At 40.5% G+C, this 26,601-nt stretch overlaps 2 protein-coding genes across 12 annotated transcripts; one reads left to right on the top strand and one right to left on the bottom strand.

Moving 5' to 3' along the window:
- Positions 1–322: 322 nt before the first annotated feature.
- On the bottom strand, positions 323–5,605 carry RMI1 (RecQ mediated genome instability 1). The gene is made up of 2 exons (XM_074533473.1): positions 5,378–5,605; positions 323–3,080 (listed from the first exon to the last, which is right to left on the bottom strand). Exon 2 carries the CDS (start codon positions 3,050–3,052, stop codon positions 1,169–1,171), a length of 1,884 nt encoding a protein of 627 aa, XP_074389574.1. The 5' UTR covers positions 3,053–3,080; positions 5,378–5,605; the 3' UTR covers positions 323–1,168.
- On the top strand, positions 5,564–25,259 carry HNRNPK (heterogeneous nuclear ribonucleoprotein K). Of its 11 annotated transcripts, none has more exons than XM_074533475.1 (16): positions 5,564–5,693; positions 8,141–8,219; positions 8,315–8,394; positions 9,234–9,343; positions 10,683–10,739; positions 12,254–12,297; positions 13,181–13,254; positions 13,729–13,856; positions 14,826–14,954; positions 15,392–15,699; positions 16,049–16,103; positions 19,394–19,444; positions 23,172–23,193; positions 23,271–23,353; positions 23,834–24,003; positions 24,743–25,259. In XM_074533475.1, the coding sequence occupies exons 3-16, from the start codon at positions 8,346–8,348 to the stop codon at positions 24,774–24,776; spliced, it is 1,314 nt and encodes a 437-aa protein (XP_074389576.1). In that variant the 5' UTR covers positions 5,564–5,693; positions 8,141–8,219; positions 8,315–8,345; the 3' UTR covers positions 24,777–25,259. The 11 variants fall into 11 exon arrangements, with proteins under 11 accessions (XP_074389576.1, XP_074389582.1, XP_074389577.1 ...); XM_074533485.1 differs by lacking the exon at positions 5,564–5,693 and adding an exon at positions 5,831–5,966 and having other exon boundaries at positions 9,246–9,343; positions 13,181–13,253; positions 13,743–13,856; positions 24,804–25,259; XM_074533484.1 differs by lacking the exon at positions 5,564–5,693 and adding an exon at positions 5,831–5,966 and having other exon boundaries at positions 9,246–9,343; positions 13,181–13,253; positions 13,743–13,856.
- Positions 25,260–26,601: the final 1,342 nt, after the last annotated feature.

Genomic DNA, 26,601 nt, shown 5'->3' with positions numbered 1-26,601 from the left:
GTTTTCCTTGGAGTCTTCAAGCATGGTTCTCAAATTGGGATTAAGCAGTAAACTGTATTGACAACTTGTCACAGCAAATCTCAATGGCCTAACAGAAATTGTTCAGAGAAAGAAAAGGCTTTGAAAATATATAATGACAGGTCAATTAAAAAAAAACCAAAACAAAAGAAAACAAAAAACGGGCAAAGGGGAAAGAATGGGAAGAAGCTAACAGAAGAAGGAAAAACTTACTAAAATAATTTCTTATACTCTATATGCTCAATAAAATATTTCTTTTTCTTTCAAAGTGACTAAGCAGCATCCACCAAAATTTAAATGAAAACTTTATTATATTATTTTAGAAGCAGAAATTTAAAAAAAATCAATCAAAATTAAAACCAGCAATAAGTATACTATACAACATGTGCACAGCAAAATATTTGACTACGCTGTAAAGGTTAGTCAAGTAACTATAAGAGTTAATGAATGAGTTCCCTCTGGTTTCAAAACTACTAGCAATGATTAACATTAATGTGACAAAAATAGAATCCCCATATGTTATGGTAATTTTCTGCTAATAAACACCTTAAAACACTTGGCTTTCTTTTAAGTTATTTGTAAAAAAATATAGGGTTTTTAAATCTCCTTTTTGCATAGGATTGGATTTTTTTCCCTCACACCTGAATATTTAGAAGACAATCTTTCTTTTCTCTATACTTTAGGTTTTTGCACAGTGAATATAGATTTGAGTCTTCAGATTGGCATAGGCAGAAGGGACTGTACTTGCTTTAATTTATTAAACTGATTTTCTCCAAGAAAAAACTGAGAGTCTCCTGCACCTTTCTTTTAAGAATCAGGTAAGTGCCTGCAAAAGTAAAATAACAAGATGGTTTGTTCATTGTTATACATTTATTGACAAATTCTGCTACTCAAGATTACCAGTCTAGAATGAGCAGGATTTTGCAGAATGAAAAAGTCAAGACACAAATATTCAAAATCTTTTTCCAATACTGTCACCACACAAAGCAATCTGCCCAGTTTTGCTCCCATGAGTCATCTCCTTGTCACTTTTACATTATAATTCCTGATAAAAGACACGCCACTTAACTCTAAGTTTAACTTTCAAGAGTTCTTCAAGGGAAATCTGACTTAAACATTTCCTAATCTACAGTCTGGAATTTTGCACATATTATTTATTCAAACGTTTCTTCAATTGTTCTAGATGCCTAGCATCAGCATCCTGGAGAATTAATACAGTAGCTTTAGACTGAAATGGATTAAACTCAATGGTCATCAAACAACAAAGATCTATCAGCTGTTTTTGACATTTCTCTAAACCATCCTTAAGTTTTAGACGTAAAGCAGGATCCTTTTTCAGCTTATTAATTTCAGGCACTGAAAAGCCAATGAAACTTGTTAGAATATCATCAGCAAAATCTACTTCAAGATAAGCAGAGCCATCAGAAATTTTTGCCTTTATACCCCAGGACCCATTGCTTTTTGTGAGGTTTCCAGTGAGAGTGACAATAAAACATTTAACTTTCAGAATTGTAACAGTTTCTGGGTTTTTTGCAAGGAGAAGGGAAATATATGTGAAAGGTGGAGAATCTAAATCTAAATGTGTCTCTACTGCCTTGCAAGGAAAGATCTGTGAATCATGTCTTTGCTGATCTCTTTCTGGATCCATTTTTAAGGAAAATACAGGATCATCATTTAATACCCTGCTGTCAGAAGTGTGTTGGTGTTTACATCTGCTCTCATCTAGGTCTGTATAATTCTGCCCCTCTTCAGGAGGAGTTTCCAAAGAAAATGCTGATGAACTGCAGGTCTGATATAAGCCCTTGTGTGGCAAAATATTACTAATGCTATTTCCATCTTCATCAAATATTGTTCTTCTCATGTTCTTTTCATTGCTGATAGCTTCCCTGGGCTTATCTCTTTCATTCACATGCTCTTTTTCACCAGTGCCATTTAAAGATGAACTGCAGGAGTTTCTAGATGTATGTGGAAGTCTGCCAGTAATTAAACCCATGTTTCTGTTCATCTCCACTGGTGGCATATCTTCCATCTCTCTTTGCATCTCTTCTTCCAGAAGAAAGTCATCTTCTAAAGGAAAGTCACTTGAAAAGCCATCAGCACATTCCATGGGAGGTGAAACTTGTTCATCTGAGTGAGGTAAAGGACTCCCAGATTTTTGCAGCAAAACATTTCCATTATGTGCACTCAGTGAACCTGAGGCAGTATTAAAATTGTTGCTTCTACTACAGTATCCACTTTCTAAAGATGTTCTGTTGTTTAAAGTAAATTCATTATTTTCATCAAGGCTGGCTAAAAGCTCTTCATCTGAAGGGCCAAGAGTTTGTTCTAACTCATCCACAGGCCTTGAAAAAATCTGTTCATGTCCAGCTTGTCCAACAGAATTAGGGTTTTCAGCTTCTCCAATTAATCTAGCAAGGACTCTTTCCTGACAATAATCCTCAAGAAGAGTATCAACTTCACCGCCCAACAGTTTCACATTTTCTGGTTTAAGCAGAAGAACTCCGAGACGATATGCAATATTGCCCTGTACCGTGATTTTTGTTCCAGGAGGAAGACTACTGCAGAGAACGGGCACTGGTTGATACTCCATGCCCTGAATTTGATGTACGCCATCTGTTAATTGTAGCATCAGCATTCGAGTCGGCTTTGCTTCCCAGGGCTTCTGAAATGTCTGAGTACTGGCTGTCACTTCTTCATTTACAGTGCTTTTCCCTCTTAGCTTCTGCAACTGAGAATATGCTGGCTGGCTAACATCCACCAGTGAATCAATCTGTACCGAGAAGCAGCCTGATAACTCTCCCTTGGGAGTATCCAAGATGCAGTTAGGCAAAATGGGGTATTCCAAGTCTCTCAGATCAGTAAGAAGCCATTGCTCAAATACCTGCTTGTTAATCTGAGCTTGACTTAAATTACTACCACTGTTTTCTTCCTGGATCCAATTAATACATGCTTCCAGCCATGTTAAAGGAACTTTCACGTGCCATGTGGATGAAAGCCAGGTTTCCACTCTTGCTACAATGCTAGATGTAGACATTTTCTTTTATGGTCAGATACTGAATTCCCTAAAATTGAATCCAAAAAGACATATTTAATATTTTGACAAAAACTGAAATTATTACAAGTTTCATGTTTATATTGCATAAAAAAAATAAATTAAAACACTTCTACAGACAAGGAAATTTATAGGCATTTCCAACATTTAATGTTTCAATCAGCATAAAACGTATGTGCAATTATCAGCATAAAAGTTATGTGCAAAATATAAGAAAAGCATGGAGACTTATACAAGCAACCACACTTCTTTTCTGTTTATTAAACTAGAAACATATAAATGAAACTCTTTTCCTATAGATTGAAAGTGAACGGACAAAAAACCCAAACCATAAGAGCAGTAGGTTTTAAAATATATTTCCTCTTTTTTTATGGTTTTCTTTCTGTTAACACACAGCATACTTCAGAAATTGACCTGAGATGTTACTCTCCCACTTCACCAGCACTGTTAGGAACAGAAGAGGATCTAAAGAACCAAGCTGAGGTCTATCAACACCTATGTCAGAGGAGTGACTGACAACTGAAAGCTGGCTTTGAAACATTGTTATCTGGAGACCCAGTGCAGGACTTGGCTGCATAAGGACCAAGCCTTGGACCAAGGACATCAGTGGCTAATGAACTCTAACTCCTTGTTAGTTTAGGAAGTAGTTCTGCACAAACAGAGTAGAACAGAAGTATTTCAGTTGGAAGGGACTCTGATAGATCATTTAGTCCAACCACCTGACAAATTCAGAGCTGAGCAAAAGCAAAAGCACGTTAGTAAGGATATTGCCCAGATACATCTTCAAAACTAACAGGTTCAGGGCACCAGCCACTTCTACAGGAAGCCTGTTTCAGTGTTTGATCATGTTCTTAGAACTAGAATCATTCAGATTGATAAAGACTTCCGAGATCATTGAGTCGAACCTCTGAACACTACCACCATGCCAACTAGATCATGGCACCAAGTGCCATGTCCAATCACTTCCTGAACAATTTCAGGGATGGTGACTCCATCATTGCTTAAACACCCATTCTGTGAAAAATTCCTGATGTCCAACCTGAAATTCTCTTGGTACAACCAGAAGTCTATTTTAAAGACTGACCCCCAGCTTACAACAATTTCCTTTCAAGTAGATTGTGGAGACCAATAACGTCTCCCGAGCCTCCATTTCTCCACCCCTGCTCCCTCAACCACTCCTAACACCACTTACTCTCTAGGCCTTTCACCAGCTTTATTGTCCTTGGTAAAGAAATTATTCCTATTGTCAAGACTGAACTTCCCTGATGCAGCTCTGAATCATTCCCACATTTGTTGCTGGATGCCAGGAACACAGCAGCATTCCCTCTCCAGGCCCCCTGCCCAGGGAGCTGTACAGAGCAATGAGGTCACCCCTGAGCCTCCTTCTCTCCAGCCCAGACAGACCCAGAGCCCTCAGCCCCTCCTCACAGGATGTGCCTTCCAGCCCTTCCACCAGCTCTGTTGTGCTCCTCCGGACCATTCCAGGACCTCCTTCCCACCCTTCTCAGAGTGTGGGGCCCAGCCCTGCACACAGGACTCAGGGTGAGGGCACCAGGGCTGAATCCAGCAGGATGATCCCAATCCCAGCTGGTGATGCTGTGTCTGCTGCCCCCCGGGATGGGGTTTGCCCTCCTGGCTGCCCGGGCACACACTGCTGGCTCACCCTGAGCTGCTGCCCACCAGCACCCAGAGCCCTTTGGCAGGCTGCTCCACACACACTCCTCTCCCAGCTTATACCCGTGCCCAGCCTTACTGCATGCCAGGGGCAGAATCTGGATTTGTTCTTGTTTAATTTCATGCCACTGATAATTACCCAGTACTCCAATCTATTTCAGATCCCTCTGCAAGAGCCTTGAGAGAATCAGCAGCACCTCCCAACCCGGTATCGCTAGCACACCTGCTAATGGTGCATTCAAACCCTGCATCCATGTCAGTACTACAAATATTGAAAAGATACCAAGTTGCCTAAAAGCGCATGGATCATGTTGAATCCCTCAGAAAGGGCGACCGAGTAGCTCAATCCCTCTACAGGATACAACGAAAACAAAACCTACACTAAGAATATTTAAGAAACACCAGGTATGGGTTCTGCTATGTTTATTGGGGTATTTTTGGCATTTTGACCTTTAGAATGAACAAAAAAACACCCTGCCTCCAAGCTCTCCCCAAAAGATCCACCACTCGGAAGATACCGCCTAGTTAGTCCAAGCAAAGGGCCAGCTTTCAACAAAGGAGGTGAAAGGGCTGAGGGAGGAAGGGAAGCAGAGGCGGGGGGAGGAGGAAGACCTGAGTGAGGTTAGGCCGCACCTTGCAGCCCCTCGGAGGGGCCGGGAGCTCCAACTCACGAGCGAGCGAGCGAGCGGTGGTGGCGGGGCGGCCGCGGCTGCCACCGGCCTGAGGGACCGAGCTGCGCCCAAGCCCGCGCTCCCCGAATCCGCCGCGAGCACCCAATAGCCAATGGGAGGCGCGCATCGAATCATCGCGAGAGTCTCGCCACAGCCGGCGCCGGGCTGCACGCACAAGGCGGGGTTTTAGGGGACGCCATTTTCTCGTCTCTCGGCCACAGCCGCTCCCGCTTTTCTGGGCCACCCCCGCCGCTCCCAGCGCGGCTCCCGCAGCCCAGGTAGGAAAGGCAGGCCGGCCGGTCGCGGCACGCGTCTAGCGGCGCCACCCTTTCTCCGGGCCCGTCTCGTCCTTTTCCTCACGGAGGGCGGTGCGGGTCGCCGCGCCGCCTCCTGTGCTGACGGGCAGCGGCTTCACCCAACGAGGCGGCGGCGGTGCCGCACGGGGGGCGGTGGCAGGGCCAATCGCGGGTGGCGCTGGTGGATGTGCGCGTCGGAGTCCGGGGCTGCTCCCCTTTCTTTCCCGTACGCGGCGGGGCCGGCGGCGGGCGCAGGTACGCGCAGCCCGCCGCGCCGTGCGGCCGGGGCCGACGAGAAGGTCAGGGGGGTGGGAGGAGGACACAGGCCGGGTAGGGCCTTGCCTGGGCCGGTAGAGCCGCCGATGGACTCCGCTCTGCGGCGCGGCGTGACACAGCGGTGCGAGACGGCCTGTGTCTCCTGTCGTGGGGCCTCAACCGCCGAGGGCTGCTGTGGCCACAGGGCTTTCGTGGGGTTTGCGGTAGAACGAGGAAAACACTGCATGGAGGACAGTGGTGTGTGGCCACTTCGGTTATTGCTGAGGGGCTTAAGGTGGCCTCTGTCCCCGTTGCCCCGCGAGGACAGCGCGCTTTTCGCAGCACCAGCGGGTGCGCTCCAAGGGCAGGGGCGCGGCGGCCGCTGCCGCCTTCCCGCGCCCGCCCCAGGCAATTGTGCCCAGGGAGAGCTTCTATGGGGGATTATGGCGAGCGCAGCGAGGGCGCTCCGGGCCGCGGCCTGCGCGGAAGCGGCCGCAGAGGCCGATCTGGGGGCGGAGGCTCCGCATCGCGGCCGCGCCGCTCTAGGGGGAGGGCGGAGTGCCCGTGGCGCTAGGATTGACCCTGCTCCGCCCGCTGCGCCGGGCATGGAGCCGCCGGGCACCTCCTTTGTGTCCGCTCGGGCCGGGCTGGGTAACGCTCCCCGCGGCCGCGTGGTGGTGGCGGCGGCCCTTCCGCTCCCGGCTCCGCCTCGCAGCGGGTCGGCGGGCGCCATTTCAGAGGGCGCCATTTCCGTTGTTCCTCCGCGGGGGTGCCGCAGCACGCCGCCGCGCTCGCCCCGTTCCCCCCGCGCTGGGCGGGCGGCTGGAGGGGGGGGAAGAGAGGGGCAGGCGAGAAGCGCCGCTGCGCCTTGGAGGCGCTCTGACGTTCCTCAGCTCTTAGGTCTGTGGTCGCTGGTTCCACCCCTCGTGTCTGCTTTAGCCCTTCGGTGTTCGTAGAGAACCTGACTTTATTAGTTATGTGAATGTCCTCGATTTACCTAGCTGAGCAAGATTACTGAGAACACATGACGTATGGGGAAGCTTGACTAGGAGAGACTAAGCCGTGAATGGTAACTGCTGCTGATCACAGTTAGCTCCCCGCTGCCTTAGAATTCTTAGGATAATTGGAAGTAGATTCGCCGGTGTCTGAAAGGGCTGTTACACTTTGTCCATGTCTTCTTATCGCCCGTCCACGTAACAGCGCAGTTTTGGCAGTGTCTGTCTGAGATCCCTCTTTTACTGAACTTGTGCATGCCCGTTAGTCCGCTTCAAATACGTGGAAATGCCGGCGGCATGTGTTGGGAAGACAGAGCCTGCTTTTAGCCCCTACAAGCCGGGCAGCAATTACATAGCTGTCTGAGAGTACGTTTAATAAATTAGAATCAGCTTCTTCCCCACCCCCATTCCCTCTCCGCCGATTATGGATACAAGAATGAGTGCCTGCTGTTTGTTGAGGCAATGGAAGTTAATGGAATGCAGAGGGAAATATGTGATTGTTTGGCTGTACTTGTAAATCACGTTTTTAATGATAGTAATTGATTTTTTTTTTAATTTATGTTTCTCGCTAATGTGATTTAGTTGCTAAAAGCAGGTCACAGACTGTTTCAGAAAATTGTAGTGAAGTACAGGTGCTTTGGAGGTTTTGGAGGAGTGTGCATGCAGTGGGTTGTAACTGCAGACGGTGATTTTTTTTTTAAAAAGACGTTATTTAGTGAGTTGGAAGTTGTAATTTTTATTTTATTCATCAATTATAGTTGAGAGGAACACATGCTCAAATGCGTGCTAGTAGAGAATTTGTAAAACAAATGCTGATGATTGCTGTAACAGGAATTTTTATTAAGTGCAAATAGTGTTGGGCTAAACAGCAGGACCAGATTTTGGTGTAGTGCCCTTTAGAAAGAGAAACCAAGGCACATATCTTATAATGTTGAGATTATGTGGTTACTTAAAACTTGTGTGTGCCCAAGAAGTGTAATTCAGACATTAAGGGTTTATGTAAGTCTACAGATTTCACCTTCAGCTTCTCTTCGTGGTGTGTTTGGCTTGGCTGTGGTTTTTCTTTTAAAAGGAAAAAATTTGCAGCAATAGTTTAGGTCAACCCTTTGGTTTCTGGCTGTAGCAGAGTCAGATTCACAACATGGGAAGACTCACAACTGATATATGCTGTTTTCATAGGCTCTTGAAGCAATAGGCTGTTGGATTTTGATCCCGCCCAGAATACTTGAGTTTTTGTCATCAAGGATATATAACAGCGGTAAGTTCTAGCAGTAGGCATTTATTTTTTTCACTTTAGCATGAGGTACAGTTTGTTTTTGACAAAAAAAATGGACACTCTTTATTTTTCAACAGGTTTTGCTTGCCTACATAAGAAAAAAAGGCAATGGAGACTGAACAACAGGAGGAGACCTTTACCAACACAGAGACAAATGGTAAATTTTTTAAAGGACTATTCATTTTTAGAAAGACTCTCTTTAAAATTTTAGTATTCCAAAGAATTTTATAATGATTTACCTTTACTATATGTTTGCATCAGCAGTAATTTTGTGTTCTGCATTAATTGTCTTCTATTTTAATTAATGTATCTTTACACATGCTTTTGGAGCATAAATATATAATCTTTCTTGTTGATATGTTTTAGACATGAGAACTGAAAGTTATGACTAAATGTTGAAACATATTTCATAGGTGTATGAAGAATGTGAATATGAATGGTATAGGGTGTATCTGTTAATTGCATTTTGTTCATTGTAACAGTTACATGCAGGAGTACGAATATATGAAATATTGCTAAGAGCTTAATGGAAAATTTCTTGGGAAGTACCAGGAACATTTGGGCATTATTGTTGTTGATGCATGCAATTTTTCCCAGAGTATTTGAAGTGCTACTTTGCTGTTATTTCACCGGTATTTCAGTGTCATACAAACTACATTTGAGCTTTATGCCTGAAAGGTTTTCCCCAATTGAAATTTTAAATAAATACTAAGTGGGTGATGCTGCATTCCTTTAGACGTGTCTGAAATGTTGTGAATTTCGTACTGACTGTGTGCAGCATTTTCATTTAAGCATTTTCAGTTGTTAATTAGTAAGAAAGCTGTTGATGTGAAGACTAGTTTCTGTGCTGTGGATGCTCAGAATAGAGCATTAACTGTAATTAGTTTTGCGCTAGTAGGAACAAATGTATTAATAGTACAAAGCATGACTTTGGCATGTGTTCCACTTCATAATGACTTAGAAAGTTAAATAAATGTTTATGTTTCCCCCCTATGGACCTCTCCACAGGCAAACGTCCTGCAGAAGATATGGAGGAAGAGCAGGCCTTCAAAAGATCTCGGAACACTGATGAGATGGTTGAACTGCGCATCTTGCTTCAGAGCAAAGTACGCTTTTTTACTTTCTTTATGTGTAGCATTGCTCAAGATGGTGGTGACAAAGTGTATGGTGAGGTGGAAGTGTGAAATTATGTGCTTTTTTTGAAATGAGGCAACTTACTAGATTAATTTTCAGTATATAGGAATGGTAGTTGTAGGTGTATTGCAAAGGAATTTTCCTCCAGGTTCTCTTAAAAGGATAAGTCCCTAAGGATCAGTACAGGGTTTATTAAAAATACATACTTGCTAAGAAGTAAAGAGTCTTAAGATATGTTTACATTTGAGTGGAGGGTAGCTATTTTGGGGGCAATGACTGTATATGAGTCTTTGAAAAAGAAGGTTTTTAGAGGATTATAAATAAGTGCTTTTAGATTAAATATGTGAGATGAGAACTTAAGATTTTAGTAATTCTCTCAAAGAGATCTACTAAACTTGTTCAACTATATCAACAGGAAGAAATGTGGGAGTAGTTTGTCAGGGATTGCAGTGATTTTGTTGACAAGTATAAATAATTCAAATTGCTGTGTATGAATTTGCTCTGGTGTTTCCAGTTGCTACAGATGATTTGTATGTTCTGAAGTACCTCAGTCTTTGGTGTTGGTGTGAAAGACTGTTGCCTGAACTCTGTGTGACATTTCTGACCGATAGCCAAGTTACATGGAGTACCATTTTGCATGCCTTTAACATAATGTGTAATAAAAGCAATATTTTTTGTAGAATCCTTGAAAGAACCTGGTAAAAATGTGGTTTTCCAATTCCTACTTTTTACTATTTGTCAGTTTGTTCCTGTTCCTGGTAAAAATGTGGTTTTCCAATTCCTACTTTTTACTATTTGTCAGTTTATTCCTGTTAATGTTGGTGGCTTTAAGGAAGTTGGTGGCTGTTAACATTAATTCCAGCCTTTTTCAATTTATATTGCACTGAGAAATTAGTTACTTTACTGATGTGCAAAACAATATTAGCACTTGAATTATCAGATGTTTGGAGCTTAAAATGGAATTTGCAAACATATTCCATAAGGGAAAAAAAAAATCAGCTAATGGAGGAAGTAGTTGACCTGCATTACACTCATTTTGTTTCTTTTTTTTAATAGATCTAGGCTATGAGAAGTTCAACATGGGCAGAATTGCCTAAAACTTCTCTTTAGAGTTGAAATGTTAATGGGAAAGCTGAGTTAGCTTTCTTTGTGTGCTGTGTTCTGTGGTTGTAGGAGCTTTTGGTAATTTTTTGTGATGCCTCCCCCCACCTCTTGGGCCAGCCAAAATAGATCTACTGTTCTTAGTGTTGAGTTCATTAACTTTGTTTGTACTGAGTTGTCATAATGTAACTTCTGAAAACTATTTTCCAGAATGCTGGAGCAGTGATTGGAAAAGGTGGCAAAAATATTAAAGCACTTCGTACAGACGTGAGTATATATGAGTTTGAACTAATTTAACACTGCTTCTTTCAGAGCACTACATCGAAAACTTGATTGCGTGCATTTCTAGAAATGGGAGCAATTCAACTCTATAGACATCCAAGTTACAATCCATTTGTATTGTTTGTCAGGGTAGATAACAGTTCCTCAATTTCTGTTTCAATTAAAACCCAGCCTGATGCACGGGATGAGAGGTTTATGTTAAATCTCTTCACTTTTTAATAGGATTCTGCTAAATTACACACTTGAACTTGAAGTGAGTTACCATCCTAATTAAAAATATTGACAAAACTTAAACTCTTAATAGTACCATTCCCCATATGTGTGCATCAGTTATAGTACTGCTGAAACCCTTGCAGGTGGCTGGCTTAACTCAGTGATAGAGGAATTCTTTAACTTCCTTCGAAAAAGCAAAATGAACTCATCCATCTGTTCCTTAACAGCTTGCACATGAAGCACAAAACCATTAATATTAAGGTTTCTTGCTTTAAATATGAATATAAAACACTAAAGGAGCATTGTATTCTATTACTTGGAAGTATTTTTAAATGGTCGTGACTTAACGCCTGTTCACATTTTACAGGGGGGTTGACTCTGGTGATTAGACACATGCTCAGCGTTAATGTTGTGTATTTTTAAAACTTGGCAACACTTCTTAAATTCCATTCGTTTACACCCCTGTACTTAACATCAGCTACAATTTCAATGGTTTTTCCAATCAAGACTCTGTTCAGCACAAGATTTGGTGGTATATCATTACAAATCAGTTCCAACTAAGTTCATAAACTACTGCAACTAGAGTTGAGATTTTAGTTGAAATGGTCAGGAATCATACATATGCTCACTAACTTTGGCAACTAGTTGTTCCTCTTTTTTTAGGGTTTTTTTAGTCGGGTTTTTCTGTTTTGATTTTTTTTTTGTTTGCTTTCTGAGTAAATCAGTATGTCACCTATGTCCAGATAATTTAGATTGGTCTGGATCACAAACTCCCGATTTGCCCAAGGTTCTAGTACTATCAGTCTCGACAGTTTTTGCGTCTACCCTCATGAGCCAGCCTGCTACTGAAACGTCATTTATTGAAAGTAGTAGTTTAGTCAGTAGTAGTTTAGTCAGATCAAGTGACTAATTTTTAAAGTCCATACTGTTAGGCCACAGTCGGTGTAGCAATCCGTTATTGTGTTAGCCTTCAGAACAACTTAAGCTTGTTTCGTTAATTGAGAGTAATGAGTATAGTTTGTATTAAATTAAAATTTATTGCTTTTCCCCCTTTTCCCTCTCCTTGTTTTTTTGGCCATATATCTCCGTTGCCCATGTACTGGATCGACTTGCCCCTGCGTTGCCCACCATGACGTTGGCCCATCCGCCCCTGAACGCCCATGTGAAAACCCTGGTTGGCTATGCCCAAAAATGTGCTCGTTGCCAAACGGGTACCATACTTGACAACTTCCGATTGAATACCCATGCCCAATGCCAACATCCACGAACGCCAATGACCAATGCAGTACAATGCCAGTGTTTCAGTCCCAGACAGCAGTGGCCCCGAGCGGTATGTCCCAACAGTTTATGCCTCACTGCCTGAATAGAAAGAGAGAAATGTATTTTATTACCTGCCTTTGATATAATTAAATAGTATCCCCTTATAGACGGTGTATTGTTTTTTTTCAAGTTTTCTGTCTTATTTTCCCCATTAAGTCTTTTTGTCACTGAACTTTTACGTGAGTTGCCCACCCAAACAATCCACTAATTTTATTTCAATGGAAGGAGCACAGCTTCAAGTGTTGCATATTTGCTGCATTGTAAATCAGATTGGTTCAAAATAGTCTCTCGCTCTGTCTTTGTGGCCCACCTTGCTCCCCTCAACATTGCCTGTTCATAATTATTTCTGATGAAGTGCTAATTCCGGTTCGCTTTCCTTCACTTCTCATTTGTTTCGTCTTTTTTTGTCTTGCATTTTGTATTTGTTTTCTTGGAGGCCCCATTAGTAATCTGAGTTCCATAACCTTATTCCAGATACAACGTTCACCACTTGTATATCCTCACATTTAAAATGAGAAGGTGTGCCAGTTCTACGAATGTAATAGCGAGGGTATCCTAATTAGTGGTGGCGGGGAACATGAATATTCACTTCTACTTTTCAGTTCTGCGTCAGTTTCTTGCCCGCTTAATTTGAGCCCTTCCAAAAGCCCATTCTGTCTTTCTCTTTCTGCAAGACCTACCTAATCTTAAATTTCTCATGCATATATACTGGGCATAAACAAAGATGCATGTGTTGTAAATTGAGCAAACAGGTTTACTTTAAATGGGGAATACTTGTAATCCCTTCATTGTAGTAAATCTTGTTAAAATTTTGTGCGTGATGATAAAAATAATTTACTTCTATTTTTCTTTTCTACCTTTTCCATATTGTCTGTCATTGTGGCTTCCAACAGCATCTTGAGTATAAGTGCAGATATAGAGACAATTGGAGAAATCTTGAAGAAGATTATCCCTACTTTAGAAGAGGTATTTATCTTGAAATTTTCTTCTGTTTAGAATAAAAAGATCTGTTTTTGAATGAGATTGTTCTAGAGTATTTGCTACTTTTTAAAACAGGAAACAAGAAAAATGAAAAATGCTAAAAGCCTTTTAAAGTAGAGTTACGGCTGTCATGTTGGCATTTTTTGGGTAGAGGGCAAACTCTGTCATTGTTTATTAAACTAACATTTTTGAACATTTCCCATTTTCCAAAAAATAAGTGCTGCACTGTTTGATGCCTTCTTAAGTTGTTATAGCAAGTGGGGCAGTGTAATGTAATAATTAATGTAAAAAATATTTGACATTGAGGTGAGGTGTTTAAATTATTGTGGTTGTATCAAAAGAAAGACACAACTACAATTCAGCAATAAATTAAATCGCCCCATTCTGTTTATAAAGAAGAAGCTTAAAACACCAAATATTGAATTTTTGTGAATCATCTTTATTTGCTTCTCCCTATATGCATCGTATTTACAGTATCAACACTACAAAGGCAGTGACTTCGACTGCGAACTTCGGCTTCTTATTCACCAGAGTCTGGCAGGAGGCATTATTGGTGTCAAGGGTGCTAAAATTAAAGAACTCAGAGAGGTACTTGCTTTCTGTTCTTCTGAGATTTTATTTTGTTCAATAAGCAATGTTCTCTGTTCATAAGGGGTACATCTAAGTATCTGCTGTGTGGTAATTCCTTCTCATTGTGTTGCATACATGCTTTTGATGTTGTGAGGCAGAGCTGGAAGTTGCAATTTTCTTGCAGACCCTCAGAAGTAATGTCAGTGGTAGAGCCAGGACTTGGTTAAACATATTTTTGGTAGAGTACTGTTTTTAAAGAAAGTATTTTTACTTCATTTTATTAAAATGATAATAATTTCTCCTTTTAGACCAAACTGCTGCGTAGTGCAGAAGTATTTGTGTGGTTGAACACACAAAACAGCTCAGAATGAAACCATCTCTACAGTAAATGTACTGTGGAAAGACTTCATGCTGCCTTTCTATTTTTTAATTCTAACTCCTGGAAGACCATATGTTTTAAGTGAAAGACTAAGATACTAAAGACTTTATGGTCTCTATGAACTGAAAACACATGGTTGAGTTTCTTGGCATTGTGTCAGGCACTTTCAGGTCAGTTCAGGTATAAGCCAATACGTGTTTGCATGGATTAAGAAAGACAAGACAACTAGACATAATCCTAGCAACATTGCTGTCTTAGCATTCAGAGCATGTTTAATTTGGAAGCTAATGCAGTCTGTAAGCTCACAATGGTTATGTGATCCTTTTTCTAATACTTAATTAAATGATGCATCATAGGTGCATCATAATTAAAATAGGAGAAAATTGATTTTTTTTTCATCCTCATACAAAACTTAGAGCAGCAAGATCTTTATGTAATCTTGAAATTTTGTGTGATAACTCAAAAGCAAGCATGCAGATTGAAGTGGGTGGGAACTTAATTGTCTTTTGAATCTATTTTTAAAATATTGTAATGGTTTTATAAAGTTTTTAAAAACATATTTGATAATCTTGTTGGGTTTTTTTTCTTCTTTTTCTTTCTTCCTGCAGAACACTCAGACCACCATTAAGCTCTTTCAGGAGTGTTGTCCTCATTCGACTGACAGAGTGGTTCTTATTGGTGGAAAACCTGATAGAGTTGTTGAGTGCATCAAGATTATCTTGGATCTTATCTCTGAGGTGATGTTTATTAAATTTATTCTTTCACTGGCATTCATGAATGTTTTAGGCATTAATGCGATGAAAAATGTTCTAGTTTAAATTTAGTACCTTGTGCTTTCCCAGCAGCAAATGATGGACAGTTACGAACCTTGGGATCTGTTCCTGTTGTTTAGAATTGGGGTACACCTCATGAGCAGTTTTTGGTAGTACTGGGCCATTTATGCTTTGCATGTGATGAGAATGAAAAATTCAAAGAGGAAGAAAAACAAAATGTGTCTGCCACATCTAAGTAGTTTTACTGTCATAGTTAAGTTCACAGGAAGCACATCAACATCTCCTTTCTTGGCAGCATTGTGAAATCAAGAACATGTTCCAAATGCATTGTGTTAGTAATTAATATGCCAGTTGTAATATAAATATCTGATTTGGGGAATTGTTTTGTTTGTTTATATTAGTCTCCAATTAAAGGACGGGCCCAGCCTTATGATCCCAATTTCTATGATGAAACGTATGACTATGGTGGCTTCACAATGATGTTTGATGATAGAAGGGGACGGCCAGTGGGCTTTCCAATGCGTGGAAGAGGAGGTTTTGATCGAATGCCCCCTGGTCGTGGTGGACGACCTATGCCTCCCTCAAGAAGAGATTATGATGATATGAGCCCTCGCAGAGGACCTCCACCACCTCCACCAGGTCGTGGTGTTAGAGGTGGCAGCAGAGCTCGTAATCTTCCGCTTCCTCCTCCACCACCTCCTCGTGGCGGGTAAGTTGATGGATAAGTGCATTATAGGAAACTCATTTTGTATATCTGAGTCATATTCATATTTTCAGTGATCTTTCCATGCGTCCATGTTGGTAATGATTAGGCAGGATTGAACCTGTATTAGACAAGAGTATTTTGAAGTAAACTGAAATGTAATTACTTGCTGTGATGTGGTAAGTTGCCAGGACTATGGTCAGTAGTTTTGGAACTTCTCTTACTCAGTACTTGGTTAGAGTAGGTTGATACTAAGTTTATGTGAGCCCTGAATGGGAAAATTCAGATAAGAATAAACAAGCTAGCTGATAACACACGTAACACAATTAAAATGCTACTGTCTTTTTCGTTTTAGAGATCTAATGTCCTATGACCGAAGGGGCAGACCAGGAGACCGTTACGATGGCATGGTATGACTTTAAAATTTGCTCTGTTGTGTCCCTAAGCACAGTTAGCATGCTGAACTACATGCATTTTCATGCGGGACATACATGGTTCTCATAGTAAAACCATATATTTTGTCCATACAAATGGTCCTCCTGTGGATTAATATCTGAGGTGTAAATTGTACTCTTTTGTTTTCTTTCTTTCTCCCTGTCATCAAAAAGATTCAGTGATTTTGACTGTGCTCAGGTCTGTAGGGTTTCTTGCACTGGTCCTCTTTCAGATTTGTTTAATCAGTATGACATTCATTCTTCTCAGTTACTAAACTGTTGTTATCTCAAGCTGTAAGTTTTACTTTTGATTCTTGACCTAGTTCCACTGGGGGTAGGGTGGGGGTGTGTGAGCAAGCAGCTCTGTAGTGCCTGGTTACCAGCTGCTCTTAAATCACAACAGAGGTAGATCTCTATAGTAGCAATATTCTTTTCTCCTCTGGCTTTGTTTGGCACCTTCTTTTAAGATAGCAGGTAACACTTTTTTTTTTCCACAAAATTAATGTGGAAGATAAAAATGAAAAAGCTATGAAATGGGCTTCACATGAACTCCTTTGGAGTAAGAGTTACTGGAACTCCAGATTGCAAGAATGCCATATGCTTATTAGTAATAATAAATAAAAGGAAAGATTTGCAGTCACAAATATTTGCAGTCACAAAAAAAAACCCTGTTTCCTGTGGACAGCCTGGTTCAAGCATGGCTTAAAGAAAGAGGCCATGAAAGGATTCAGCTAAAGGAAAAAAGCAGCCTTTCCCAGGCTTGATTCTGTAAATAATTAAGGTTCTCAGCCACCTTTCATATAAACGACAAGATTCTCAGACCATTCCTGTCCTTGACTGCTACTGGGAGCAGACAGTCAGTCTGGGAATAGATATGAAGATTTTGGGAACCTTCCATATCAGGGTGAGAACACTGATCTTGGTTTCAGTAAACTAACTTCAGGTATTGTAAACAAAAGGAGGAGCTGAAGTTTTCTCTACAACCTATCAGGAGCTCAGATTTTGCAATATGCATGAAGTGAATTAATCTGGTATAAAAGGTGCCTGATTGATGAATAAAGTGGAGTGATGCTGATCAATAAGGGTGGATCTCTCCCTCCGACTTCAGTAGTTTCCCATGCTGATCTACATGCTAAGAAACTGAAAGAATGGAGAAGTACCTCTCCAAGATTCCTTATCTGTAATTACATGTTTTCACGGCTTAGGTTTTGTGTTCTTCTGTTAGCAGCTTATAAAGCCTGTGCTAGAGTACATAAACTTAACAGCCTGCCCTTCTTTGGGTATTTGGTTGAGCGCAATCTTACTTAGCTTGACTCTTGGGCCGTAGTGTGTTCTAATTTTGTTCTATTTTTATTCCAGTTCAGGTAGAAAATCCATTTTAACTTAGGCTTAGCCTGTCAGGTTGACCTTCACTTTATTGTCATGAGTTTCTATACACAAGTGGAGTAATTTCTGCTAGCTTGGTTTCTTTCATGGAAAAAAAAAAAACAATTTCATTTCTTTTCATAGTGAAGCTGCTTATAACTTTGGCTCCTTTGTAACCAAGTGTTATAGCCATTAAAGTGAGAACTACTTCCCAGCAAAGATAGAATTTAATTTCTAGTTTTAGTTAATCGTGATCCTGATATCCTAAATTGTGTAGGCAGAAATTTCCACACTGAGTATGACATCACAGTTTCAAGTGTTATGCCAAAAAGTAAAGTCCTCCTGTGCTACAAGCATCAAATAGAAACTGTTGTGTAGCTAAAAGTTTAAATGAAACCAATATTACTGTGATTTGTGATGGAAAAAGCTGCCCTTAAAGAGTAGAAATGCTCTTTTCACATGAATTCTATCTTACATAGGTGTAATGAAAGGCAGCAATTGATTAACATCTCAAAAATGCTGGGTAAATTTATTGTACAAAACCAAATCTTTTGCCAGTTCTCTTTTTCACTAAAGGCAGAAAGATTGAACAGTTGACAGTCTTAAAGACTGGATGCTGAACTGTGGTTTTTCCTGTTTCAGAGATAGGACAGAGCATTGACGGCTTTGTAAATGCTGAGATGAGAAAAACCCATTTTGATTTTAAAAGATGCGTAAATTCCTCTTGCCTATACAGATTTAATCACTTTAGATGATTAACTTGTCTGTTAGCCTGTAGTATAAGTACGTACTGCTGTTTAAATGCTCATTTGACTTATAGTCTGTTCTGAAGCTTTTTCTCCAAAGTACAGACTTGTTTATCAGCATATAGAAATGTAACTACTACAGTGTGTAACACTCCAGATCAAGTCCTGTGTACCATAAGGGCTATGGTGATCTGAAAAATCCTGAGTTCTCTGTATTTTTTAACATACTCATTATCAGGGGCATGTAAAAATTAGTAAAGGAAGAATGTATGACAACTCTTCTATTTATTCGTGCAGATGCTGGAAGGAAGTAACAAAATTTCGCTTTCCTAGGTCACTCTTAAAAACTAGAAAAACTTACTACAAAAGAATTTGACATCAGTTAGGACTGCATGCAGGGTTTTTTCTTATATGTAAAAGTTAAGCTCTTTGCCTTATCCAGCCCATCTGTCATCTGGTTTCTGTTCCAGTTCTGAGTAGTGATTAGCACTACTCAGTGCTGGTCTCCAACGTAAAATGTTGTGTGTGCCAAGACACTGTTTCAGAAGCTAATTTTGCACAAATAAACATCACTTGTTGAAATGGTAAAATTCTGAAAGAAAGAAATGCCATATATCATATGTTTTAGAAACATAGTTAAGTTTCTAATGTAGTTAGGCAGTGGTAGACTGTTAGTCTACTTGCTAACAGGATGAGGTATATGATAGTAAAACATAAGAAGCAGTGTCCTTCTGGTTAACCTGCAGTTGGCATAATCACTTGCAGTTACTTGTTGCAGTCTTACTGAACCTTTTTCTAGTAGATAGCAGAATTATACATGTAAAAATGTAAAAAGTCTTTCTGAAAAAAAGAAGAAGGCTTAAGTTTTGCCTTGCTTCTGAGTGAGAGGAAAAAGTTTCTGAGCTTCTTAGTGAGAGGAAAAATCTGCTAATATGATAGAAAGAGAAGGAAAACAACAGTTGCCCATTTAGAGTTGCCCCAAAGTAAAATTAAAAGCTAGTGAGTTTTGAAAGTGATGTAAATCACATAATTTCAAGTCTTTGTTAATGGTATAAGGGTTTCTTTATACCACTTTGCATTCTGTTTGGCTGCAACATTCTCTAAAAGTTTGTATGACCTGGATTTCCTTTCTTCCTCTTATGTTGCGTCTGGAAGATGATGCAGTGTCATGTGGATGCCTGTGATGACATGCAGCCACCAGAATTGGTGAGTGTTTTCAGCCTGGTTTTGAAAACTGCATTATTGAATGAGTTCAGTGATAAAGCAAATTTAAGAGATCTTGAGTGTAGTCCATGGCAACTTGCGCCTATTAAAATTTATGAAGCCATTCTTCTGACTTTGAATTTAGGGGCAGACATAATGGTGTGTCCTTTGTCGGCAGGTAATGTTAATAGAAATGTGGAATTATGCAGCAGCCTGGTGAGAGTAGGGAAGCTTCTCTTTACCTCTTTTGCCTCCTTTACACAGTATTTTCATTTGGATAAATGGTAACTTTCTCCATAACTGATGCACTGTAGATGCATCAATTTACGATTTATGTTTTGTTTTGCTTCCATAATGTTGTGGGATTTTATTTCAAGTGGCAAATATTTAAAATAGCTTCTCACTTATTTGTGAATCAGCTATGTTTACCTATCAATCTATTTGAAAATGTGTCATTTGACCAGATAGGTTTTGGGATGTTATCGCAGAATTATAGAATGATTTTGGTTGGAAGTAACATTAAAGATCATCTAATTCCAGCCTGCCATGAGTAGAGAACCTTGAACTAGACTGGGATGCTCAGGGTTCCATTGAACCTGGCTTTGAAAACTTCCAGTAATTGGGAGTCCGCAGCTTTTCTGGGAAACCTGTTCCAGTGCCTCATCACTATCAGAGTGAAGAATTTCTTTCCAATACTTAAACTAAACCAACGCTCTTTCAGTTTAAAGTTGTTGCCCCTTTTCCTTCCTCTACATACCTGTGTGAAAACTCCTCTCCAGCCTTCTAGTAGGCTGCCTTTTGGAGCTGGAAGGCCACAATAAGGTCACCCTGGAGCCTTCTCCTCTCCAAGGTGAACAATTCCAGCTCTCAGACTCTTACAGGAGAGGTGCTGCATCTCTAATAATCTTTGTGGTCCTCCTCCAGACTTAATCTAGTGGATCCATGCCCTTAATGTTGGGGGCCCCAGAGCTGGGTGCAGTACTCATTTTAGGATCTCAAGGCTTGACCTTACAATGCAGCACAGGGCACGGTTGCTACTCTGCGCTGCAAGTGCTCATTGCTGGGTCATGTCCCACCTTTAACTCGCCAGCATCCCCAAGTTCTTCTGGGCAGGGCTGCTCTCCATCTGTTTCTCCCCCAGCCTGTGTTGGTACTGGAGGTTGCACCAGCTCAGGTGAAGCACGTTGCTCTTAGTCTTGTTAAATTGAATGAGGTTTCCTATGCGCTCGCTTTTGGAGCTTGTCCAAGTTCCTCTGGATGCCATCCAGTCTTTCAGGTCTGTCAACGGCACCACTCAGTTTGCATACTTGGCTGCAGGTGTACCTAATCTGTTTGTGTCATAGATGAAGACATTGAATAGCACTGGTCCCAGTGGAGGCCAGTCTCTGAGGGACACCACTTAATGTCTGTTGAAACTCTGAGCCATTGACACTGCCCCCTGGATGTTGCTGTCTTTTCAATAAGCAGCCTACCTGTGGAATCCATCCCTCTCCAGTTTGGATGGAAGGATGTGAGGGCAATGTCAAAGCCTTTACAGAAGTCCAAGTACATGGTACCTGTCGCCCTTCTCTTGTTTACTGATGTAGTCACTCCATTGTAGAAATTAGAGAGTACATCAGGTGCTGCCAATGTCTTGAAGATGGCAAAATGCTGCCAAATTAATACTTTTTTATTAATTCATGTGAAAAGTCAGTTCTTACCTTATGTACACAGCAACTGATATAAAATTCTGTTATTTTGTACTGTGGAGAGGCAGATGTGATCAAGGAAAGGTATTTTATTTAAAACAAGTTAGTCCAAAAAGTATCCTATGGCAAATACCAGCAGCAGTATGCGTCTGTATGCAGTAAGCTATGTGATCAGCCTCTCAGTTTAACCTTTAGCGGAGTCCTTCATTGTCTTGTATTTTGGACTTGTGAGCTCTGTGATGTTGTCTTATCATATGTATTGCTTAGTAACATGATTAGACAGTGCAGGTTGCTTAGAGACAGAGGATAAGCTCAACACTTTGATCTGAATAGCTTCCACTTTGATGTAAAAAAAATATGGTAAGGAATATTTTTTGGGAAAGTTGTTGCATTATAACTTCTATGGGCCCCTCCTTGGGAATGGATGAACTTGACTGACTACCAGGGGCCTACTCAGCTGCTCTCATGCCCCTTCCTTAGTAGAGTGACGGGAGAAAGTACGACAGAAAAGTCTGGCTCATGATGGAGACAGGCAGATCGCTTGCTAATTAACATCATAGGCAAAACAGAGTTGGCTTGCCTAGGTTTACTGCCACTTTGAGTAGCATGGTGAGAAACAGAAAAACACCTTCACCCACTTCCACTTCTTTACAGACTTAGCTTTCACTCCTTCATTCCTTTCTCTGCTATTTCTCTACTATTTCTCTGCTATGAATGGTGCAGGGGCGGTAGGGAATGGTAGGTTCCCGGTCAGTTTGTCGTACCTGTCACTGCTCCTTCCTCTCTGCACTGTTCCCCTTCTACAGTGTAGGGTTCTTTCCATGGAGTGATACAGCTGGAGCTGCTCAAATGATCTGTTTCCAGTGGACTGCAGTTCTTAGGGAACTGTTTCAGTGTGGGTCCCCTTTGTGTGGTACAGTTCTTCAGGAACAGACTAATTTGGTGTTGGTCCTCCCACAGGGCACAGGTATCTGCCTGTGTGGCTTCCTTCTGGGCATTTCTACTTGCTCTCAGCATAGCATCCGTCAGTGGGCTACAGTGTAATGATCCTCTCCAGTGTTGTTTTCTCCATGGGCTGCAGGGTAGTCTCCATGCCAGTTCTGAAGCGCTTTCTTCATCCTTGCTCACTCTTGCAGTCAGTGCACATTGGGTATTTTTTACTCTTTTCTTAAATGTTATCACTGAGATGTCATCAGAAGTTGAATTTGAGAGAACCACATAGATTTATTCTTTGCTTCTGTGGCAAAGTATAAATACATGGTTTTGCACACTTAGAACACATTAGATGAAATGAGAACAAGATGTCAAATGCAAGTTTACAAATCCTAAAAATAACAGAGCCAGAAATGCTCGTTGCAGTCATTTACATTCAGTGTATGATGGTTCAAATGTAACAGAAGTAATTATTGTCGTGATTATTTATTCTAAGATGTAAAGGGTTTGTAGCATAGTCAGAATCAGAGGTGTAGATGTAGTAGGGTGATTTGCTGGGCAGACTTCTAGCCCCAGAACTGGAGACTGGAATATCTTTTGAGCTGTATTTGTAGTATTAATAAGGCTCTACTCTGATTTTGTATTCTAATGTTTAGTACAGAGGTCACAAGTAGATCAGCATTAGCAGCTGTCTTCAAGAAGCTGAGATGGTGAGACTGCCTTGGTATACTGGCATGGCAGAATTCTTTGTCGTTTTATGTGTTATTCTTAAAGGTTTTAATAGGGCAGGATAAGAATCACAGAATATCTGGAGTTGGATGGGACCTACAAGAATCATTGCATCCAACTTGTGGTCCTGTACAAGATGGCCTTTGGTCCAAATTGGACAGAGATTAATGAGATCTCTCCCACCCACCCCTTTTGTTTCTGGTCTTCCATCTTTGCCTCAGGATGCCCTTGATGGCATAACACTGTTGTATTTATATCAGATTGAGGGTTGTGATGTTAGATTAAATGGACTCAAAGTTAACAATATAATGCTTAAGGTAAAAATGTGTTAATGAAACGTGGCTGTTCACATTAATGTTTTTTTCTCTTTTCTCTTACAGTTTGAGGGTGGCTCTGGTTATGGTAAGTGTTCATATAGAACCTTTGCATGTAGTTCATTATGTAGTTACTAAAGGGCTTGATGCATACACTTAAATCAGATTATTCTTATGCAGGGGGGCGTGGTTCATATGGAGATCTTGGTGGACCCATCATCACAACACAAGTAACGATTCCCAAAGATGTAAGTAAAGTTGAGTTGCTTTCAACTCAGGCTTTCTCTTAAAAAAAAAAAAAAGTCACAGCCATTTTTCAGACTGTTTAAGTAAATCAGAAATACTTTAAATGCTTGATTAAGTACTTCTAGTACAAAACAAGTAAATTGTTTTGTAAATTTGTTTCTAAATTGCCAGCAGTGTAACGCTTGACTATTTGGTTTCTGTCTTCAGAGACAAGTTAAAGAATTCTACTTGTGGTTAATACTCAGTAATAGATAGGGTCCTTGTAACCCATGTTTTGCAAATGAGAGCTGGTTCTCCCAGTTTAATCTCACCTGTGTTTATACAATTAATACCACAGGGGATATTTTTAAGCTACAAAGAAAAAAGCTCCCATTGCAGCACTTAAAACTGAATTTGTGGAAACTACTCAAATGGTGTTGTAATTTTCGAACTTTTGGAAAGGTAGTTGTATCAGGGAATTAATGTTTTTGCTTTCTTCCTAGTTGGCAGGATCTATTATTGGAAAGGGAGGCCAGAGAATCAAACAAATACGTCATGAGTCAGGAGCTTCGATCAAAATTGATGAACCACTAGAAGGCTCAGAAGATCGGATAATAACTATTACAGGAACACAGGACCAGATACAAAATGCACAGTATTTGCTGCAGAACAGGCAAGTTAAAGTTTATTGTTGTCCTTACTGTCAAATTAACATTTATATTATAAAACTGCTCTCCTCTGTGAATCACTTTTTTAAGAAGGCAGGTTTTAAGTAACTATTTGAACCTAACTTCTCTAGTGGTAGTTCTGCCTTGATTCTCTTCTGCTCTCCATTCTAATTAAAATGAAGACACCCTCAAAACTAATCTTGCTGGAAGACATCTTAACCAAGCAGTCCTCTCATTTCTCTGGTGAAAACTGCTGCAAAAAAAACTACTTGTAATAAATTTCATAGAGCCTGTAGAAAATATAGAAGATTTCAGTGGATGTTGGCCTAGTTCTGTGTGGAAGACTAGTGATTTTGTTGTTTTTAGATAACTAAATTGACAACAAATCGCAGTCTGCCATATGGCACAGACCATGCCTCTACAGGACAAGTTGAAATCGATTTGGGGCTGTTATGCAGCATTTCACACCTTGCTGACAGTACTTTGCCTTTTCTGCCAAATATTAACAGCTACAGATAGCATTTGCTGTATTAACATTCTGGCTGCTATAGCAGTTTTAATATCTTAGATTACTAATATTTAACTATGCCTGAAATACACTAATATAATTGTTAGCCATTGACACTTTAAAATTATGTATTTTTAAATGTGTTAGTAATTTGTAATTTAATATGATTTATGAATGTTGATGCAAGATGTATGGTCCATCATTCTAATACATGCTTTTTTCTTTTTCTTTTATAGTGTGAAGCAGTATGCAGATGTTGAAGGATTCTAATGCAAGATTATTTTTTCTTTTTTATAGTGTGAAGCAGTATTCTGGAAAGTTTTTCTAAGACTAGTGAAGAACTGAAGGAGTCCTGCACCCTTTTTTTTTTTATCTGCTTCTGTTTAAAAAGCCAACATTCCTCTGCTTCATAGGTGTTCTGCATTTGAGGTGTAGTGGAATCTTTGCTGTACACCAGATGTAATGTTTTAGTTCCTTACAGATACATGGGGGGGGATGGGAGCACGAGACTAACATGGAAATTTTAAAGTGGCAGAGAGAATGAGTTCTATTTTTGTTCATTGTTGGTGGTAAATTGTACTGTTTTTCTGTAATTGTTGTGAACACCCTGCTTTTATGTACACTGTATCTTACTTTGAAGGGGGAGACTATGGTAGGTCCCATGTCCCTGGCATTTGTTGAGAGCAGTGTGCAGAATGAAACCCATTTTTGTAAGAAACATTCTAGGATTTTTAAATAAATTTAGTGAACCTATTCTTGGTGGTCATTTTTCTTCAGGTCTGCATAAGGTCATAAAAAATCGATTCACCTAGGGTTTTTTTTTTTCCCTTATAAATTAAAGTTGCTGTTAAGCTTGCTCTTCAATTTCCTTGATATGTAGATGGAGTTATGTGGGATTTTTTGACAAATTAAAAGAGATCGTGTGAAAACAGTAACTGCTTTGCTGTGGGGGCAGAAATGTGAAAATACGCAAATGTGTAAAACTTGACATTTTTGCAAGTGTTTGGCCCTCTTTGCAATACCTATATATATTGGTGACAGTATATAAATAAAATACTTTAAAACTTTGTGATGTCACTGAGTAAACAGTTGTAAAGTACACCTGGTTTTAGACAGCTTGCTTCATGCAGAGTTGCTCTACCATTACTGAAAAAATTATAACTGTTTCCTGAGCTTTTGTTTGTATGAGGTAGGAATTGCAAATTGGCGAGATGAGATATAACTATGTAACTTGTTTTCCATTGTATGCAGAACTTCACCTTGTTTCCCAGATGTATGTCGAGTTCCGTAAGAATTATTTGTGAGAAATTAAAAAAATACACCGCCTCTGGATATCTCATGTAATACCTTGGCATTTGTATTTATAGTTTAAAGTTTTAATTTCACTTCCTGAATAAAAACAGATGAAAAAATTTAAAGGTGTGTGGCCCATGGAGATATGATGACTCCAGACTAAGTGAAGATTCTTTTATTGTCTTTGGTTGGTTGGTTTGTGGTGTCTCTTCCTCCTCCTCCGCCGATTTGTGGTGCATGAACTTGCCTTTTTATTACAGCTGCCCTTTAAAATGGCATGGTGAAGGCGAGGAGCCTGAAATGTTATGCATAAGGCTGGCTCCCTTGGCAGAGTGGTACTGAATTCTATAGAAGGAAATGCCATCACTCTTGTTAAGTCAGTGAGAAGTCAGCCGGCTTGATACACAGCTTGGCACCTAAATTCTAGAGTGTAATCCAGGCTAAGGTTTTGAGCAAAATGCAAGTTAACTAAAACAGGCTCAATTTCTCTGGGTGCTTCCAACTTATGCATGTATCCAAAAGGGGTTTTGGAACGTCTTTCGTTTGGTTCTTCCTGTTTTTATCGAGGAAAAGAGCTCCACAAGTCAATAGCACATTTTTGTTCGTTTCTCAGTCAGGTTTATTTTTTTTTAATCCGTCTCTTTTTCAACGATTGGAATCTTCCGGAAAACTTGTCTATGAAGCTGAGTCTGCCCACGGCTCGAGCCTGGCAGGATTTCAGGGGGCGACTCAACACGAGCGTGCCGGCCCGAGCGCTCCCGGGCCTGACGCCCGTGCTCGGCCCCGCCCCCGAGCCCCGCCC

Source organism: Zonotrichia albicollis, chromosome Z (assembly GCF_047830755.1).
Source record: "Zonotrichia albicollis isolate bZonAlb1 chromosome Z, bZonAlb1.hap1, whole genome shotgun sequence".
Classification (NCBI taxonomy): domain Eukaryota; kingdom Metazoa; phylum Chordata; class Aves; order Passeriformes; family Passerellidae; genus Zonotrichia; species Zonotrichia albicollis.
Note: the sequence above shows the minus strand (reverse complement) of the source record. Positions and strands in the feature narration are given on the sequence as shown.